Source organism: Macaca nemestrina, chromosome 5, assembly GCF_043159975.1.
Source record: "Macaca nemestrina isolate mMacNem1 chromosome 5, mMacNem.hap1, whole genome shotgun sequence".
NCBI classification, from domain to species: Eukaryota; Metazoa; Chordata; class Mammalia; order Primates; family Cercopithecidae; genus Macaca; species Macaca nemestrina.
Genome location: NC_092129.1, coordinates 14,061,428 through 14,080,921, shown reverse-complemented (window position 1 = coordinate 14,080,921; position 19,494 = coordinate 14,061,428). Strand labels below are relative to the sequence as shown.

Sequence of the window (19,494 nt, the reverse complement as noted above, 5' to 3'; positions counted from 1 at the left end):
TGGAAGCTCACTTCCCTGAGAGCATTCTTCGGCCCATGGTCTGGATCAGTCAAAATTATCAGCTTTTTGTTTACATCCAAGCAACACTACTCCAACTAGCGTAGGTATTGGAACAAATGTTCATAGTCCTGAGGGTACGACACTGATAAGATCCCAAGGGGAAATAAAAAGCTTTCTATTTGAGCAAAAAGGTAAAGCACTATGCAGTCATCTTTTTTGGCGTTCGTGGCACATCATAACAGATCTCACGAAAGCAATTAAAATTCCTATATTATTAGGATAACTTTGCATAATTAAAATTACATAAGTGTACAACAGCTGAAAACACAGCATTAAATACAACTTTGAAGTCTGATTTTTACCACTTGATAACTGTATGCTTTGCGAACATTCTGTGAGTCTTGGCAGTAGATGGCGCTCACCCTTACTAAATAAAAGTCTTAGCAGTGCCTGAACACTAACAGGCACTTAAGAATCCAGCGCTGATGCCAGGCAATCCCGTATCCAGGTCAGGTCACTTTTCTAAGTCTCAAATTTCCTCACTGGTAATGTGGGGGTGGCAGCCGCCCCAATGGCCTCCAACTCAGACCGCTTTTGATTCTCTGACTACAGTGGTGGAGTTGACACAGACCGGCTGCTGCAACCGCCGCCTGAAATAGCAATTCGGAAAAGTCAGGCTGGGAAAGTGACAGAGTAGACGCTCTGCGGCTCTGACCCGGGCGGCGCCTCAGCAGCCCACACTACGTGGGCGGCAAAGCACAAACTCCTTAACCACGTGGTGCCTCCATTCCCCTAGGGAGTCCCATCATAGGATAACTTCCAGCAAAATCAATCTTCAAGAAAAAAGGAAGGGGTCCTGCCGAGAATATAAGGAAACACTCTGGGGATCCGGCAGCACAGCACAAACTTAGTTCTTGTGAGCCGCACAAAACCAACTTCCGCCCCAGCGGAGTTGCGTCCGGAAGGCGCGGCCCTGGAGGTCACGTGGGGCCGCGGAATTACGGCCTGGCGAGGCGGTCAGGTGGACGCCGTAGGCCACGTCATGTCGGCTGTTCCATGAACGTCAGGGTGGGGGCCGTCCTATCGCAGGTATGAGACAAGTCCAGCTGCGTCGTGAGTGGTAATCGGAGGGCAAGAAGAATGATTTGCAGGGGCTCCCAGTTTTCTTGGCTGTGGCACAGTCTCTTTGAGGGCCAGGTTCCTTCGGTTTCTTCCCAACTCCCCTGGTTCCCCCCGTAGAATTCCCGTTGGTATCGCCCGAGCCCCACCTCCCTCCGCTCCGCCCCCGCACACTGAGAACAGGGGCCCCTCACGTGACCCCAGCGCGCTCCCGCGGGGAAACATAGTCTCGGAGGCGGCGCCGCAGGAGACTGAGGAGTTGACCGAGCGTTGCGCGCCGCGGCTTTTCCCCGGACGTCAGCGTTGAGGACACGATGTCGCGGCTCTCCCGCTCACTGCTTTGGGCCGTCACCTGCCTGGCCGTGCTCTGCGTGCTGTCTGCGAAAGAGAACACAACCCCGCACACGAACGTGACGAGTTTAGCGCCCACCTCCAACATAACCTCGGCGCCGGTGACGTCCCTCCCGCTGGTCACCACTCCGGCACCAGGTGGGCGCGGGCCCTATGGGCTTTCCGCCGAGCCGCACTGCCTGCCCGTCTTGCGGTCGGGGCCCGGGCTGGGGCCAGGGTCGGGCGGGCCGGCCGCGCTCGGGGTGCGGTGGCGACTCCGGCAACATGGCGGCCCGCCTGGAGTCCACTCGCGGTTGAGCCGGGTGGGGAGCGCTCTGGGGGGCACGGGACTCGCGGTTCCCCGTGGCTGCGGGGCTGGGGCCCACCTCGAAGTGTTCCAAGTCGAGGTGCCTTTTAAAAGTGCATCGTAATCCCTAGCCTCACTTGGGGTCGGAAGTGAGGACGTGGCTTTTTTTCGCGGGGGCAGCGGTGGGGTTGAGGATGGGGCCGGGCGTCGCGCCTCTGAGGTTGGCGGTGGGAACGAGCTGTCTCTCGCTGCGGCCGGTCGCCTCTCTCCGGAGGTAGCTTTTTCCGGAAGTCCGGGAAAGAGAAACTTAAAGACGGTAATGCTCGCTGGTGTCTCAGACTTGAGTCTGAGAAAGTCGCTTGAGATTTAATTACATTGATTCTGCAGATAGGAATAGAATGTAACTGAGGTTTGAGCACGTAGTTAGTGAAAACTTCACACTTCATGGTATGCGAAAAGGAAGAAAAGTACCCATGTATGTACTGAGTGTTTTGCGTACGTATCCTGAGGCTAAACTGGAAGGTAAGTAGTGAAACCTAGGAGGTAGGTGCAGAGACAGAGATGAGTAAACTCTCCTCACAGTGTATGTTTATTCTTTTTTCAATTGTTTTTAAAATTTTCTTCACTATGTCCTGTGCTCAGACAGCGTATTAGTAGGTTGTGGAATTGGGATTTGTGCCCAGGTCTGTGGGTTTTCTAAAACCTGATCAGGAGCATGTCTTTTGTTACGTACAGTCGAATAGGCTGGTTAAGGTATACATACATTTTAAAGCAGAAATTGGCACATACCGTGACAACGCAAAAGAGAGAAGGAAGATAAGTTTGAGGTAATAAGCAGGAGAAACACCAGATGTTTAAAACCTGCAGTCTCGTATGATTGGTTATTGTAGTTAACATTAGTTAAGAAGTAATGTTTGTGTAGTTAACATTGGTTTTTCGACCGAAGAATGCCGAAGTGTAATGATTTTTATCACGGCATTCATAGTCTACAAATTCTCCTCTAGTTTTAGTATTTTATAAAAGTTTGATAAAGTACGTAGTAAACTTAATGTTTTGTTAGTTTCAGGAAGATGTAATGGTAACATTTCAAAACGAGGGAAGTAAATTGCAGTATAATACTGGGAATTCTAACCGCACTATTTTTAAGGTGATAGAGCAGAATATGTTTGTCTCCGACTTAATTTGGCAGTTTCCTTTCAGAATTGTAGTGTGTGTGTAAGAGAAGGTTGGAAGTATCAAATTAATTGCGTTTGTGTAATTGAAGTGCGTGCAAAGGAGGTACGTATTTTCTGGAAATCATAAGTGGGTGTGGTGTGGTCTGAAAGGTAGGAAGTTTAGTTCATTGTAAAGAACATTTCAGACATTTCACTCCGCTACACCCATCAAGCACAAAGGTTTTTAAACAGCATGTTTTATGTATACAAACTTAAAATTCATTTCTACTTTATGAACCCTCCACCCGCCCACCGTACGTGTCCCAGTCTTTAGTAAGTACTAATGGTGAAGTATTGAAAGCAGTGCCTCTGCAGAACTATTTTTTAGGCAGGAGCAAAGCAAATGAAAATATTCGGAGGCATCTAGTTTCTAGGAAAATGAATAGAGCCCAATTCTTTTTTTCTGTCATTTTACTGCTTTTACTCACTGGAAAATAGAGCGCAATTTTATAGTCCGTTCTTCTCCGGAAATTGAATTATGGTGATGAGTACTTGTTTCTGGACTGTTTGGCCTAGGATGAACTATTGACAAATACCTTGTTAACTTGAATTATATGCACGTGAATATGGCCTTATAGATGTTGTCTCCAGTTGTAGAGGATCCTGTCAAGAGTGGATCATTTATGAGTCGAGAATCCCTGGGAAATGATCTTTTTTTGCAGCAGAACCGGCATCATCAGGGCTTGGGTTCAGCCTGTTTACCACTGTTACTACTAAAAATCTCAGGGTTTTATCTGATGTTTGGGGGTAGTGATTTTCTCGTATGTAGTGTTGGTCTTACAGCCAAGCCTTTTTCTCAATATTTTTATGTATTAAGGATGCTTTGAAATGCCTGAATCCTTAATGACTGTGTGTGTCTTTCAACTAGTTGTCCTGTGAAAAAGGATTGGTTAGATAGATACCATCAGGCACTGTACTAAGAGTGACCACTAGCTTGTTTGTTTTTCTAATGCGTTTACTTACAGCTTTGTAATGATTGGAATTTCTTAGTAAGCCAGTTTATAAAGTTTTATCATTTCTTTGAATTAGTAATTTTGGTGCTGTATGTAATACTTACTGTTCAAAAAGATAATACAGATTCAGATAAGATACCAATAAAATCATTGATTTCATGCATCTCTTCCCCCAACCCCCCAGAAACCTGTGAAGGTCGAAACAGCTGCGTTTCCTGTTTTAATGCTAGCACTGTTAATACTACCTGCTTTTGGATAGAATGTAAAGGTAAGAAACTTTGGGGATGCAGAACTGTTTTGTTATAACATTTTAAAATACAATAACTCTTGAACACTTGGAAGTTATGTAGGACATTTAGGATATTGTGCACTATTTATTTTGTAAATCCAGTACTCCTTTAAAGTGCCAGTTGCCTAGCACTCCTCCTGAAAGTCTCTTTTTGTTTCCCATCCCCCCTTTAGATTCCTGAATACTTGATAACTAAAGCTCAGTAGTGTGTTTTTTTATGAGATGGAGTCTCCTGTGTTGCCCAGGTTGGTCTTGAAATCCTAGGCTCAAGCAATCCTCGTAGCTTGGCCTCCCTAGTGGCCAAGGCTACAGGTGCGTACTTCCTCGCCTAGTTTTTTTAAAAGGCTGTTTTAAGGATTAAGAGTACTTTAATAAACTGAAATTAACTGTGAATGAAGGTTATGTTGAAAACTGTTTGAGACATTGATTTACAGATGTCCTGCAACGTGAAATACGAAGAGACCTGATTAACTGTTGGATGCTTAGGTATAGAGAAGAATGAGGCGGGGAGAGTTGACTCTTCTGTGCTTTTGTTAATACAAGAGGTAGAGAACTAGCGGGAAGGACATTGAAATTCAATAAAGTTCTTAGTAGAACCATGAGATTACTGCATAAATTATTTTAATTCTGTTTTTTTTTTAATGTAAAGTGGTTGTACTTTCTTATCAGTAAAACAGTCTAGTCGTTTTGGTGGTTTTTTGTTTGTTTTTAAGTAGAAAAGCCAAAGCTACATAAGTTTTTTTATTTGGTAAAAATTTTAGTAGTACTAGAAATTACATCACTATGTAAATTTCAAAAGGCTCTTTAAGGTATGAACTAAATTGGGTTAAATTAACTTTTTTGTTATAGAAGTGTCTCTTTTTTAGGTCATAAAATGGGATTTAAGGGTGTACTCTTCACCTTTATGTGAGAGTATGCAAGAGTTGGTGAATTTTGGAGATGGAATGCTCTACTTTAAGATTTCTTGGGAAAGGTTCTCCCCTTAACTCTTGCTGCAAGTCTACCTATCCAGGAAAGTTATTTTAGAAGGTATAGAAGACTAAAGCAGTGAGATCTGGAATAGAGTTTCTACGGTGTTATGGGGTGCCTCTTCTGTTTACTAAACCTCTTAATAAAAACCCTGACCACTTCAACTTACTGTCTCTGCCCTTTTTTGTTTTTCTTTTTTAATAGGAGTTCTGTATTCTTAGTAGAGGCAGGATCTCACCATACTGGTCAGGCTGGTCTCGAACTCCTGACCTCAGGTGATCCTCCTGCCTTGGCCTCCCAAAGTGCTGAGATTATAGGGATGAGCCACCTGCCCTCTTTTTAGATGATGGCTGCCTTTCTTGATTGTGCAGCAGTCTTTCCACAATTCTGAGATCTAAGTTTGCAGATTTATTTGTTCTGTATATTAATGTGAATTTTTAATGCATAAAAGAGGGATCCTGTGTAATCTCTAAGTCAGTGGGAAAAGGAGAATGACAGGATTTTATCTGTGGGTTTAACTTTGGGTCAAAACACCTCTAAAGTTGGTGGTGGTTTCCCCCCCCCACTTCTAAAGTGTTTGGGTTTGATGTCATAGAGCTTAGTAGCAAAGTCAAAGGTAATACAAATGGGTGGTTGATGCTGTTTGTCTCTTTTTTCCACCCCCCCCCCCACCCCCGCCAACAGATGAGAGCTATTGTTCACATAACTCAACAGTTAGTGATTGTCAAGTGGGGAACACGACAGACTTCTGTTCTGGTGAGTATTCATATTGGCTGCTTGGAAGCTGACCACAGGGAGGTGAGGAAGATCATTGCCTCAGAAAACCTTGTTTCAGTGCTTTGTTTGAAGCATTGCCATAATTCTCATCTTGTTAGAATTGGAATATGAATAACATATTCATATTGATTGATTAAAGGATGCTATTTGAAGCGTGATTTAGTGATTTAGCTACAGTGTGGATGCTGTAAGTGTAGATGCATTTTCTGCCCCCACACTTTTTTTTTTTTTTTTTAAGCTTTTCTAGGAATTCATCACAGTTTAGACCCTATGTATCTTGCAGGTCTGGAAAACCTCATTCTGGCACTTTCTGTGTTATGATACTGGGGATTGTTGATTGTTACATTTAGTCTGCAGCATAGTTGGTGCTATGGTTAAATGAGCTTTTCTATACCCATCAGTTTTCTGTATTTTAATCTAAGTAACTTGATTGCTCTTTAACCTTTACTATTCGTCCAACAAAATGTTAAAATTCTACTTGAAGCTGCTGATTTTTCTAATGAGATTGTAAATCAGTGGGAAAGGCATGTTCCTAATTTGATGCATAGATAATAATTGAATAGAAAAAGATTTTTGTGGAGTATGTCTAACCTTGGAAGACTACCTTTGACTCTTTAATTTTGGTAGGGATTGCCCCATCCCAGTGTGAATTTGGTAACTGAAGATTTCATTAGTATTAGATCAGTTTTACTTTACACGGGGTGCATAATATAGTTCAGTGGTACAAGAACAAACTTTTTTTGAGACAGTCTCTTTGTTGCCCAGGCTGGATTGCAGTGGCGCAATCATAACTCATTGCCACTTCGTATTCCTGGGCTTAAGCAATCCTCCTGCCTCAGCCTCCCCAGAACCTGGGATTACGGGTGCATGCCACCATAACTGGCTAACTTAAAAAGTTTTTGTAGAGATGGTGTCTCACTATGTTGCCCAGGCTGGTCTTGAACTCCTGGGCTCAAGCAGTCTTCCCACGTTGGCTTCTCAGAGTGGTGAAATTACATGCTCGAGCCCCCAGACCTGGCCCAAACATTTTTAATAGTTATTTATTTTAATATGTGTGAGATAAACTAATAACTGTCAGACCTGTGGTTTTGTGATACTGCTTAGAGACAAAATTAAGTAATGAAGATTTTGTTATTATTAGAACGTTTTTGAAAACACTGATTTAAAGGAAAACTGAATTTTTAATGCTGCTTATTTGATGATATACCAGTTAGAATTAGTTCTAATTATACCAGTTAGAAATAGTTTCAGCTGTGAAGGACATAAACCCCCAAATTACAATGGTTTAAGCAGTGGACTGATTTACTTTTCTCTCATGTAAAGGAAGTCTGGAGTAGAGTTCAGTTCAGCTCTGCAACCATTAGGGACTGAGGCTTCTTTAGGTTTTCACTCTTTCACTTCTCAAAAATGGCTTTGACCCTATTGTCCAAGGTGGGTGCTTATGTTCCAGCCATCACATTGATTTTTTTCCTGCCAGCAGGATGAAGAAGGGAGTGAAAGGCTTGTATCTTACTTTAAGGATGTTTCCTAGAGGTTACGCATGATGACCTAGATGCACTGGAGACTAGGAAATGTCTTTTCAGGAGGAAGGGAGGTGTTGATAAAAATTGGTGATTCTGTTTCTAAAGAAGAAGAGACTGGTATTTGGGGGCAACTGTCAGTCTCTTCCACAGGTAGTACTTAAGTATGGTAAAAAGTGGTACTCAAATGATTGCAGGTCAGGAAGTAGCGTTATAGATTGTGATATTTTAAATAGCTTTGAGGTATATGGTTTTTCTTTTTTCTTTTTTTAGTAGTGCCCACAGCCACTCTGGTGCCAACAGCCAATTCTACAGGTAATTCAAGATGACCATTTTCTTCCTTTTCCTTCAGTATTTTTAAGCTCTTGATGGATTAATTTTAAATAATTATGTAAAAGTTGTTAGTATAACTTTAAAGATGAGTAAAAACTTAAAGTCTTAGACCACAGCAGTTAACGTTAATCTCTACCTTTTGTGACAGTGACACATAGCTCCAGTGTTTTGTATTTGGTGAGTATGAGCAGATTTGCTGAGGCTGTGTACGTTGAGTCTATAAAGTACTTTTTATAGATTTAGTGGAAATCTTGGGAAATGTAGAAGCTTAAAGCAAATTATAATTATTATCATCCAGAGCACCCCAAAATGTTTTCAGTGATTAATTTCTTCTAGTCTTTTTTATATGTGTATCTAAATAAATACACTTTTTATGAAATTGTACGATAATGCTCATGCACCTTTGTATTTCTTTTTTTTTTTCTTTTTTTTCTTTTTTCTTTTTTTATTGGAGGCGAAGTCTTGCTCTGTTGCCCAGGCTGGAGTGCAGTGGTGCAATCTTGGCTCACTGCAACCTTCACCTCCCAAGTTCAAGTGATTCTTCTGCCCCAGACTCCTGAGTCGCAGGGATTACAGGCACCTGCCATCATGCCCAACTAATTTTTGTATTTTTAGTAGAGACACGGTTTCACCACGTTGGCCAGGCTGGTCTTGAAATCCTAACTTCAAGTGATCCGCCCACCTCAGACTCCCAAAGAGCTGGGATTACAGGTGTGAGCCACCGTGCCCAGCCTGTATTTTCTCTCTTAATGTAAACATTATGGTGTACACTTAACCCATCCTGCTCTTGATTGGAGAGTTAGGACGTCTCTCACTCTCCATGCAGTGAACATCTTATATGGAATTGCATTTGTATTTATGTCTGATAGGATTGAGTCAACAGAATTTCTAGGTCAGAGGGTATGATTATTTCAAGACTTTCCAGAAAGATTTATTATTTTCATTCCTGTCAACCTGAAAAGTTTTTATCATACCCTCAACAGCGTGGATAAGAACTCCTTAAATTTTACTAACTTGATAGGAAAAGTAAATATTAAATACTTAACATTTTACCAATATTAAATGCATCTATTCCAAGACAAGTACTAGGGTAGATGGTAGGGATAAGCCAGCCTTTTGTCTGCTGTAGGAACAATGAAAGATCTCAGCACAGCAGGTTGGGAAATTTGTAGGAAGGTATGTGTATTGGGTGGGATGCAGATGTGGTGATAGCTTGGTAGTGAAACGGCACTGGTAAAACTTGGAGAGAGCCTCCCAGGTGGAGCTGCAGGTTAGCACATGTGGAGGAGATGTGTAGTACAGTGAGGTCAAAGAGTGTCCCATCCTGTGCAAGGTGAGAAGCAGTTAAGTTGATCTGTCACCAGGGCAAGAGCAGAATGGAGAAGCACCTTTGTATTCCTTGATGGTAGACTTGGATGTTATCCTGAAAGATTTTAAAGTATGTAGGTCATATGATCAGACTAGCATTTTAGTAAAAGAACTTATTTTGGCATTGTGGAGAGTAGGTTGGAACGATGCCAGAAAGAATTCAGGAGATTAGATAGCCAGTTACAGTAATTCTAGAGGACAGAGGTGGGCTGCAGATGGTTGCAAATAGGTTTAGAAAGTAGAAGGGGTAGGACTTCATGACTGAGAGGAGGAGAGGTAGAGTGATAGGGAGAAGGGGAGGAATTTTCACCAAAGTAAGCAAGAAAGAGGAAGAGCAGTCATTGATGGTTGGGGCTGTCATTTGGGATTTTAGTTTAAGATGCCTAGAATCCATTTAAGTGGGATCTGTTCAGTATTCGGGAAACTGCAAGTCAGGCAAGAGCCCTTGGTTAAAAATATAAATTGGCATAGATAGTAGTAGAGGCACTGGAGGAGCATATAGAAAGAAGGGATGGGGCTTGAGGACCAGACTCAAGGAAACAGTAATGTCTAAGGGCTAGAAAGAGGATAGGGGAGGAAATAGGGATGGGTAGGGTAGTTAAAAAGCCCAGAGAAGTATGTGCAAGAAACTAACCGTATGTGGTTGTGGGTGTCGTTTTTCAAAGGAAAAAGTGGTCAAGTGCTATAACAAGGACAAGAACTCAATCTTGAAACAGTTGGGCAGCGGTGTGTGGAGCTGGCTTGGACAAACTTTTGCTAGCCAGTTATGAGTAGCTCTTTCCAACCCGTGTTCAGTGATACCATGTTGGTAACTTGAAACTGGTTACCGTGGAAATAGTCATGCCATGGAAGTCTGCAAATGATACAAAACTTATTTTGAGCTGATGATTATATGGTGATGTGGTTGTAAATGTTTAACACTCATTAGAAGACATTGACTAAGTAGGATGTTGAAGGTTGCTGAAACCAGAGGTGTTTGGAGAAAAGTAATTTTCAGAAGGTTGGTTATGAAAAGAAAATGGAGTGCAGGAAGTAGGGGAACAATTTCTTCAGAACTGTTGTTTATTTCTTCAGAACTAGGTTCACTCTTGATGTAGTTCTCTGCAGCTTTCTCCACCCTGGGTCCTCCTGTGAATTGCCATGAGTCTTTTGTGCTGTAGCTCTCTTTGGTGCTGTAAAGGTGGAAAGTGGCAAGGGCTTATCTGCAGAAAATGCATCAATTGACACTAGTTGAAGAACAAACCTTTAGGCGGTTACTTAGGCGGTTGCTTTTCCTGGCATGTGTACCTTCTGCCAAAGAGAGCAAGTGAGAAATGAAGGGGCAGTTAATGCAAAGAGAATCTAATTTATATAGAAAGGTGTATAATGAGGTTAATTATAATGGCCCTCCTTCAGTACAAATAATAGAATAGCCAAAATATGTCAGATATAGTGGAAAATGTTTATATGAAGTGGAAGATAAACTGTATTAAGCAATTGTAGTACAATTTTAGCTTTTGTTGTATACATGCCTAGAAAAATGGCAGGAAGTAACCTTTTCCTCGGATGGGACTAATTCAGTATTTTTATGGCATTTTCTAGATTTTCTTACCACTAATAGCAGGTTTTATAACTTAAGATTTTTTTTTGTTACCTTTCCAAATTTTTTTTTTTTTTAGTAAAACAGTAGGTCAACAGAGGTATATTCCCTAAGTGGTGCTTTTATTTTGAAAATATTGTCAATGTAATACTTTTTTCAAAATTGAAAATAAAATATTTTGCCTACTTGTAAAAAAGAACTAGTTTTTACCTTGTTCTGAGGCTGGGTAGTGAGAATCAAATTGCAAATTTGCAGAATTTTTTTTCTAACATTGTCAAACAATTAGTAATAGTGTTTTGAGATTGAACAGAATTTGATGTGTTTAACTTGTAAAGTTATTTTTTGTTGTTACATAGAAGCAGTAAAAACCTTGATAGGAATAATGAGCTTTAACGTAATCACAGCCTCTAATCTAGGAATTCTGTGTAAGGACCAGTCTTATCAGAGATAAGGTCAAATATTTTCCCCTAAGATTTTCCCAGCATGGAGAGATGAGAGAACTGTTTAATCAAGAGTAGAATGGATGAAAGTATGTACAACAATGCTTGAAGTAAGAGGGAAAAGAAAGCAAATAGGTCTGAACATATCCATCAGTATTATTTGTATATCACCTATTAGCTTCTAAGTAGTATCAATACTAATAAAAGAAATCTTAAGCTCTCTGTTTACTCATTGTCATGTAAAAATTAGAATACTTTAGTTTCCTAGGATTCTGTCAACTTTGGGACATGGGTAGTCTGCCTGTTACGAGAGTCCTCGTCTTTAAAGATCTGCTTTTAGCAATATTCAGATATTTAGCAATATCTGAAAACTGTCAAGCCCTGCTCTTTCAGTGTATATTTACTGTTAAAGCACAGAACTTCCTCTTTTATATTAGTAGAATTTGGGAGGATGCTGATTCCTATTGAGGTTTTTACTTTGATTGTTTGAAAGTCTAATACAGTGAAAAGATTTACCTCATTTCTGTGCTTCATCAATAGGTATTTGGCACCCTTTCCCTGTCTTTTGTGGGTTAAGCATATCACTTTGAAGTCTATTCAGTTATGTACTTTAAACAGAAGTAACATTTGTTTTCCAGATTCTCTTTAGCCCTCAAATCCTTTTTTCTGAAACAGTACAAAAATGAATGTTTGCATAGCACCTTACATTTTTATAAAAATATAACTCTCATATGATTAATCTTCCTCATCTTTCCCCAAAGCATCCCTAGCTGCCCACCAGCATAAGCAGATCCTCATATTGAAGCCCTTGCACTCTGAAGCCTGACTTACCTAATGATTTCCTAAGACAAAAGAAGCTCTCTTAGCTAGTGACTCCTATAGTGCACTTTCCAAAAATTTGAACCCTACCCTTAGGACAACCTCTTAATGAAACCTTTCTCAAACGCTCCAGCAAACTTTGAATTTATTTGGTAGCCATTTGGATGTTAGAAAAAATGTTAATTTGTATAAACTATATTCACATCCTTCCTTTCTGAAAGCCTTGGTCAGACTTCTATTAGTATTGATACTACTAGTAGAAATGTAATAGGTAATATACTGGCTGGACACGGTGAGTCATGCCTGTTATCTCAGCACTTTGGGAGGCCAAGGCGGGCAGATCACTTGAGTTCAGGAGTTCGAAACCAGCTTGGGCAACATGGTGAAACCCCATCTCTACTAAAATTACCAAAGTTAGTTGGGTGCAGTGGCGGATGCCTGTAATCCCAGCTACTTGGGAGGCTGAGGCAGGAGAATCACTTGAACCCAGGAGGCAGAGGTTGCAGTGGGCCGAGATTGCAGTATTGCACTCCAGCCTGGGCAACAGAGTGAGAGACTCTCGGGAAAAAAAAAAAAAAAAAAATTGATGATACACTAATTATTTAGTAGCTCTTTGGATGCTAGGAAAAATGTTAATTTGTATAAACTATAACCACATATATGAGAACTCTTACAGATGACAACTTGTAATACACATTGTTCACTGTTCCCTTCTTAAGAGTGATTTAGGCTGGGCGCGGTGGCTCACGCCTGTAATCCCAGCACTTTGGGAGGCTGAGGCGGGCGGATCACCTGAGGTCAGACTTCAAGACCAGCCTTGTCAACGTGGTGAAACCCCGTCTCTCCTAAAAATAAAAAATTAGCCGGGCATGGTGGCACGTGCCTATAATCCCAGCTACACAGGAGGCTGAGGGAGGAGAATTGTTTGAACCCGGGAGACGGAGGTTGCAGTGAGCCAAGAATGCGCCATTGGACTCCAGCCTGGGTGACAGAGCAAGACTCCGTCTCAAAAAAAAAGAGTGCTTTAGTCCCTAAAATGATTTTATGTTCAAACTGATCCTTCTCAGAATGTGCATTTCTTTAGCGGTATCATCAACTCTTAGGCTGGTGCGAAAGTAATTGCAGTTCTTGCCAATAAAAGTAATGGCAACTCAAGTAGTATTTTGTCCCCATGCTATGTGGTGGACTAGAGCTTACACTTGGGCTCTTAGAATCTTATGTTGGGAAACTGCGGGCCCAGGGCCCCTGTTCTTATAAAGCTTCATTGGGAACATATCATGCCCATTCATATGCAGGGTGACTTTGGCTGCTTTTGCATTACACAGTGCCCAAAGAGTAAAATATTTGCTTTCAACCTGTTTAAGAAAAGTTTGCCAACCCCCGAAGTGAAGAAGATAGGCAAATCTCAGTACCCTTGTAAGAGAGAACTTAAGACTTTATACTTAGGACTTTAATAGTTTTTGTCTTAGGAGAAAGATTATGAAGAACCGATAGTTTCTTCCCCTAAATATATTCTTGCCCTTGGCTGTGAGCAAGATAAAAAAGTTTTGGCAAATTTTATCCAGATATATACATAAGTTTTATACAAGATATATACATAGATATTAACAATTTTATGATTGCTTAATGTTTTAAAATACACTTAAATCCTAGTATTCTTGGGTGCATAGCTATGTTAGTGAACCATTAACTGAAATTTGGCTTTTGGTCTCTTAAAAAATTGAAAGCATGTTGAAGTTGGCAGCATTATTTTTTGAAGCTGTTAGATAACTGGGAAGCTAGAAATTTAAGATTTTTTAAAAAGACATTTTGTTTTCATTCCAGCTAAACCCACAGTTCAGCCCTCCCCTTCTACAACTTCCAAGACAGTTACTACATCAGGTAATTGAGGCTTTTTAGATTAACAGTGATGTAGGATGTGTGTACGATGTTGCCCTTTACAATTTCTACCATCATTTTCCAGGTTTCTTCATTAATGGTTATGGAACTGCTCTTACATTTAGGGGGGATCAAGGTAGTGCTTTGTTAACACAATAATGATAGCTTTGCTGAAATGCCTCTTCTTATTTTTAAATTTGACGTGACACTTTAGAATTAAGTAGTAATGTTTTTCCAAACATTTCAGTACAACTTGTATGTAAAATCGGATTGGTTGTGTGCTGTAAAAGAGAGCATGGCAATTTGAGGGAAGATATATATCCGTCCTTTTCACTGAGAAAGGTCTAAAAAGTCTGAATCACTACCAGATGTGCACCTCACTTACTTAACCTTTTCTTAACATTGCTCAGTAATGTGAATATTAGCTTGTTATTAAATGATGATTTGACATAATCTAATTTAAGTCATATTTAGATTATGCCACAGGATACTGTAGTTACACAGGTTAGGAATCCTTTCCTCCACCCATATTTTTAAAAAACTGATGCTAATGAATCTTCTACCTGCTTTTTGTGATTTCTTTGGCTTCATGCTTACGCCACCTTTTTCTCATTTTCAGTGAAGCCACTCAGTCTTCACAAGAAGGAATACAAAACGGTTGTGATTAATTTTAAAGTAACCAACTTGTACAGCCACTGTACTAAGAAAAAAGTAACAGTTATTTTAAATGGGAAATCGCTTTTTCTATTTCCTCTTGAAACATTTTACTGCCTGAAAAGAAATTCAGATTTTTGTTTTTTCCTTATTACTTGATAATACTTCCTCACGTGAAATTTATTGGCAGGATATGCCTTTAAAAACAAATTATTTTACTTGTTGAAATTATAATTTGCATATTATTAAGATTATTTTTGTAACATGAAAAATTGCAACCATATTTTTGACCTAATACTAGTAAATTCACAATTCATGTGAATTTTCAGTACTATTGATGTTTACAGTCGCGATTAACTAAAAGTACATAGTCTGAAGAAATTGTCGCATATTTTAGAAGTGTTCGATATATTCCCAGGGCACAATTTACATACCAGGAGAATTTTTCCCATTGTTTTTATATTTGTAGTAGTACGACAACATTGACCACTTTGTATCCTTCGGTGGAAATGAAAAATGGGATATGGTTGTCTTCCTCAATTAGGGATAAATTCTAGCTGTAAAGACTTGACTCGAGGAAATAATTCATAGAATTTAACACATGGCAAAACAGAGGCTCAGGTGAGTCTTTAAATTACAGTAGAGGACCATGAAACGTAGGAATGGTGCTTCTCTTGTCTTCCCTAACAGGTACTACAAATACCACTGTGACTCCAACCTCACAACCTGTGCGAAAGTCTACCTTTGATGCAGCCAGTTTCATTGGAGGAATTGTCCTGGTCTTGGGTGTGCAGGCTGTAATTTTCTTTCTTTATAAATTCTGCAAATCTAAAGAACGAAATTACCACACTCTGTAAACAGACCCGTTGAATTAATAAGGACTGGTGATTCATTTGTGTAACTCACTGAAACCAAAATACTATCTTTCAAGATGTCCCACATGGAAGACGCTATTCCAGGATCTTTAAATTTCCATGGATGCATATAGGATGTTTGGGAGCATCATCCGTGAAGAAAAAAATCAATTAAATCATTGTGTTCAACAGGAATATTTAAAATACTCTGCATGAATCCTGTGGCCGTCTTCTTTTGTTCTAAATAGCTGCTGCTGTGGGATTATATATTTTTTTTCCTTAACATGCCAAATGTAACTTTCTGTAAGTGATGGAAAATGTTGTCTTGTGCAGACAACATCATGACTCTTGGCAGTTTAAATTTAGTAATTTTAATTTAGTGAGCAGAATTGAGAAGAACGTGCCAAATGAGAATCAATTAGGTGGATTTTTGGCTGTCATTTCAAAAGTGGAATAAATTTATAAATTTAGTAGTACAAATGGTATCCTTAGAGTAAAATTTTGTGCTTGATAACAGCTATTTTTTCTACATTAGAAATAAGATGCCACACAAGGAATTACATTCCAGATTTAAAGAAATGAAAGGATACCATTAGTGTATAACAGGTTATTCATACTTACAAAGCACCTTATGTCATTGAGAAAATAAAGAACAGTGCCTTAGAAGACAGTGAAAGGTAAGCTCTAGCTATTATGATTTGTTCTTTCACATTAAAGAAGGGAAGGATTGGTCAGCGGATGTAACTTGGATGTGAGCAAGTAAACCTGTTTTAGATATACTGTTAATATTTAATTGAAAATTTATTTCAGAGCAGAGAAACTTAAGCTAAAGGCTGTTATACAAAATTGAAAGACTTCATATATTGAACCTCCCAACATTTTTCTTATGGCTGTTGAAAACTATAGAGCTAAATTGATTTAATTATACTTTCCTTGGTACTTTAAAAAGTATGCTAGCATTATTGTACCTTGAAAGGATTTCCACCAGACTTTCTTGAGAAGTGACTTCTTCGGTGAGGCAAGAAGGAAATACATTATTTTAGAATCATTTACTATTTAAATGAGACAGTCTTATTATTTTAGAATCATTTATTTAAATGAGACAATCATTTTAAGTTTTAAGACAGAAGTGACCAATGTAATTTCAAAACACCTAAGGATTTTTTGGTTGATCAGGTTACTGTAGATTTTTACTGATTGTCCTGGATAAATAGACTGTGCTTTTTCTTTTTCTCTCCCTTCCTTTCTTCTTGGTTTCCCATAGTATAATAAGCATGCATACTTTAACTTCTAGAGTTTTCTTGTTTAGAGGGTCTTCAGTTTTAGAGAATTATTTCTCCCTTGCCTTTGACTCATTGGACTAGTTCAGAGGCTTTAAGTAGTTTAAAATGGGCTTTTGCTTTTCATTAACGGTTTATTTTAGTTTCTTTAGCCAATAGTGGCTGAGTTTCGCACTTGATTTTCAATATTTTATAGTAAGAAATGACAGATTGCTTGGGTTCATTTCATAAACTGAAACTCTGCATTTAGATAACTGTTAAAGGTTATTAAGATGAAGATTTACTGTTTCTTTGTTACTCGGTACAGCTGTTTGTTTTACTTGCACATTTGTACATATACCTAATGTTTTTAAGTGCCTTAATTGTTTAAAATCTCTGGCTTCAAAGTTTCTTGGGGAAAGGTAGGTTTACCTCACATTTTTTGTTTCCATTAGTAATATTCTAGGTACCTCACAAAATGTATTATGGTGCCATGGCTGTTAGTTTTTAGTAAGTGCTGTAGGATTAATTTGAAAATAGGCAGAATTCCATTCCTCCAAGGTGGCAAAAATTAGCTACAATGATGTAATTGTCCTTTACCTGGGTATGAATTCCCTGACACACATTAATGTCAACATATGTAGCAAATTTTGTGAAAATGTAACAGTTTGAAGGTTCTGTAATTTTGAGCACTGCTCTAACAACAACAAGCATAATATAAAATTAGTTAGATTTTGCAGGTCTACAGATGAGCTCTTGCAACAGAACTCACAGCCTTTTTACTTTTTCCCCTAACTTTAGCAATGTAGTATCTTGAGCCATTAATAATTTTTGGGTTTTTTTTTTTAAAATCCAGAAGGTAATAGAAACCTTTTCAGATTTTTCATCTGATTTGTTCTTGCAGATGTTCTTCTATCAGATACCTTATTTTACCTTACAGATATTTGTTGCACAGGCAGATACTGCTGTATTTAGACATTTCTATTTCAGTTCATTAAAAACTGCAAAACCAATCTGTATCATGTACCAAACTGACTTAAAATAAATCTACATGTTTATTGAATTAATAATGTGTTATTGCGTTTTGCTTATAAAATTTAATGCTTGCTAGATTTATCTTAGTCCACTTGGGGTGGGTGTTCTACTCAATTTTTATTGCTCCTCTAGACCAGCAGATAGTTACTGAGGTGCATGTTCATATCAATAGAAAGCAGAGCCTTGGAAGTAATAGGTGGAGGGAGGACTTGGTACTCCTGTGGGAGTGATTTGCAAGTTGATCTTCCACAAATCAATAGAAATTATGCTGTAGTTTTCCAATAATTTATGAGAGGAATACTATCTTGTTTTTATATATTTGAAAGCTAGTTTGTGACTTTCTGCCATTTTAGTTCATATTGCATATAAAGTAAAAACCAAGTACTATTTGGTGTAAAATTACTACCAAGCTACATGCTGTGATTTTAAAATGTGGTTCTTGTTATTTTGTGGGCAAAATTATGTTCTAGTTTAAATCACTGGACTTGAACTAAGAATTTACTTCTCTATAAGCCTTAAAACCTGTAAGGGTGGACTGAATAATTCACTTTAGAAATCATGAATTTTGGGTTTTGTATTAGCCTTACACATGGTCACATTTGATTTAAGTAATACAAAACTTGATGCTAAGCTTAATGACTCTGGTAAACATTAGAAACAATTTTTTTTTTTTTGATATGGAGTCTCACTCTTGTCACCTAGGCTGGAGTGCAGTGGTGAGACCTCAGCTCACTGCAGCCTCCACCTCCCAGGTTCAAGCGATTCTCCTGCCTCAGCCTCCTGAGTGGCTGGTATTACAGGCGCCCACCACCATGGCCAGCTAATTTTTGTATTTTTTTTAGTAGAGATGGGGTTTCGCCGTGTTGGCCAGGCTGATCTCGAACTCCTGGCCTCAAGTGATCCACCTGCCTTGGCCTCCCAAAGTGCTGGGATTATAGGCGTGAGCCATCATGCCTGGCCTTGTCCAGTGTTTTTTAGTCATTTCAGAATCCAGCCTCATTTCATCGCAGCTGGAAGAAAAAGTTCAAGATAGGGTTTATAATGTATTATTTTTAAAATTTTCAATTAATAGATTTTCTTAAATATACTTCTTATAAAACAAATTGCATTTAAATATTACAGATACGGTGTCAGTCTGCCTTGACTATCCCCAGCCCTTTTCTCCTCTTGCCTTCCTCTATTTACCAGAATGGTGATACAGAGGTAATCACTGTAACTGGTTTACAATTAATGGATTTATATAATCACATAATTGTATGTACCTTTGGAAAATATGTAATGTAGATTTTTATTTTATCATCCTGTAATGTTCACTCACTTTTTGGAGATCTTTCAAATGTAGTGTTACGTGACTATACCAAAATTTTTTTTTCCCCTAGGGTACATGTGCACAACGTGCAGGTTTGTTACATAGGTATACATGTGCTTTGTTGGTTTGGTGCACCCATCAACTTGTCATTTATATTAGGTGTTTCTCCTAACGCTATCCCTTCCCCAGCTCGCCACCCCTCAACAGGCCCCAGTGTGTGATGTTCCCCTCCCTGTGTCCATGTGTTCTCATTGTTCAACTCCAGCTTATGAGAACATGTGGTGTTTGGTTTTCTTTTCTTGTTTTCTGTTTTGCTGAGAATGATGGTTTCTAGCTTCATCCCTGTCCCTGCAAAGGACATGAACTCATCCTTTTTTAATGGCTGCATAGTATTCCATGGTATATATGTGCTACATTTTCTTTATCCAGTCTATTATTGATGGACATTTGGGTTGGTTCCAAGTCTTTGCTATTGTGAATAGTGTCAC

At 39.1% G+C, this 19,494-nt stretch overlaps 1 protein-coding gene across 4 annotated transcripts; it reads left to right on the top strand.

Annotated features, from left to right (window-relative positions):
- Positions 1–1,329: 1,329 nt before the first annotated feature.
- Positions 1,330–17,725, top strand: LOC105492050 (CD164 molecule). 4 transcript variants are annotated; one of them, XM_011758901.3, is made up of 6 exons: positions 1,331–1,608; positions 4,108–4,191; positions 5,866–5,937; positions 7,755–7,793; positions 13,842–13,898; positions 15,240–17,725. In XM_011758901.3, the coding sequence occupies exons 1-6, from the start codon at positions 1,434–1,436 to the stop codon at positions 15,404–15,406; spliced, it is 594 nt and encodes a 197-aa protein (XP_011757203.1). In that variant the 5' UTR covers positions 1,331–1,433; the 3' UTR covers positions 15,407–17,725. The 4 variants fall into 4 exon arrangements, with proteins under 4 accessions (XP_011757204.1, XP_011757203.1, XP_011757202.1 ...); XM_011758900.2 differs by having other exon boundaries at positions 1,332–1,608; positions 7,752–7,793; XM_024796119.2 differs by lacking the exon at positions 1,331–1,608 and adding an exon at positions 1,980–2,278.
- Positions 17,726–19,494: the final 1,769 nt, after the last annotated feature.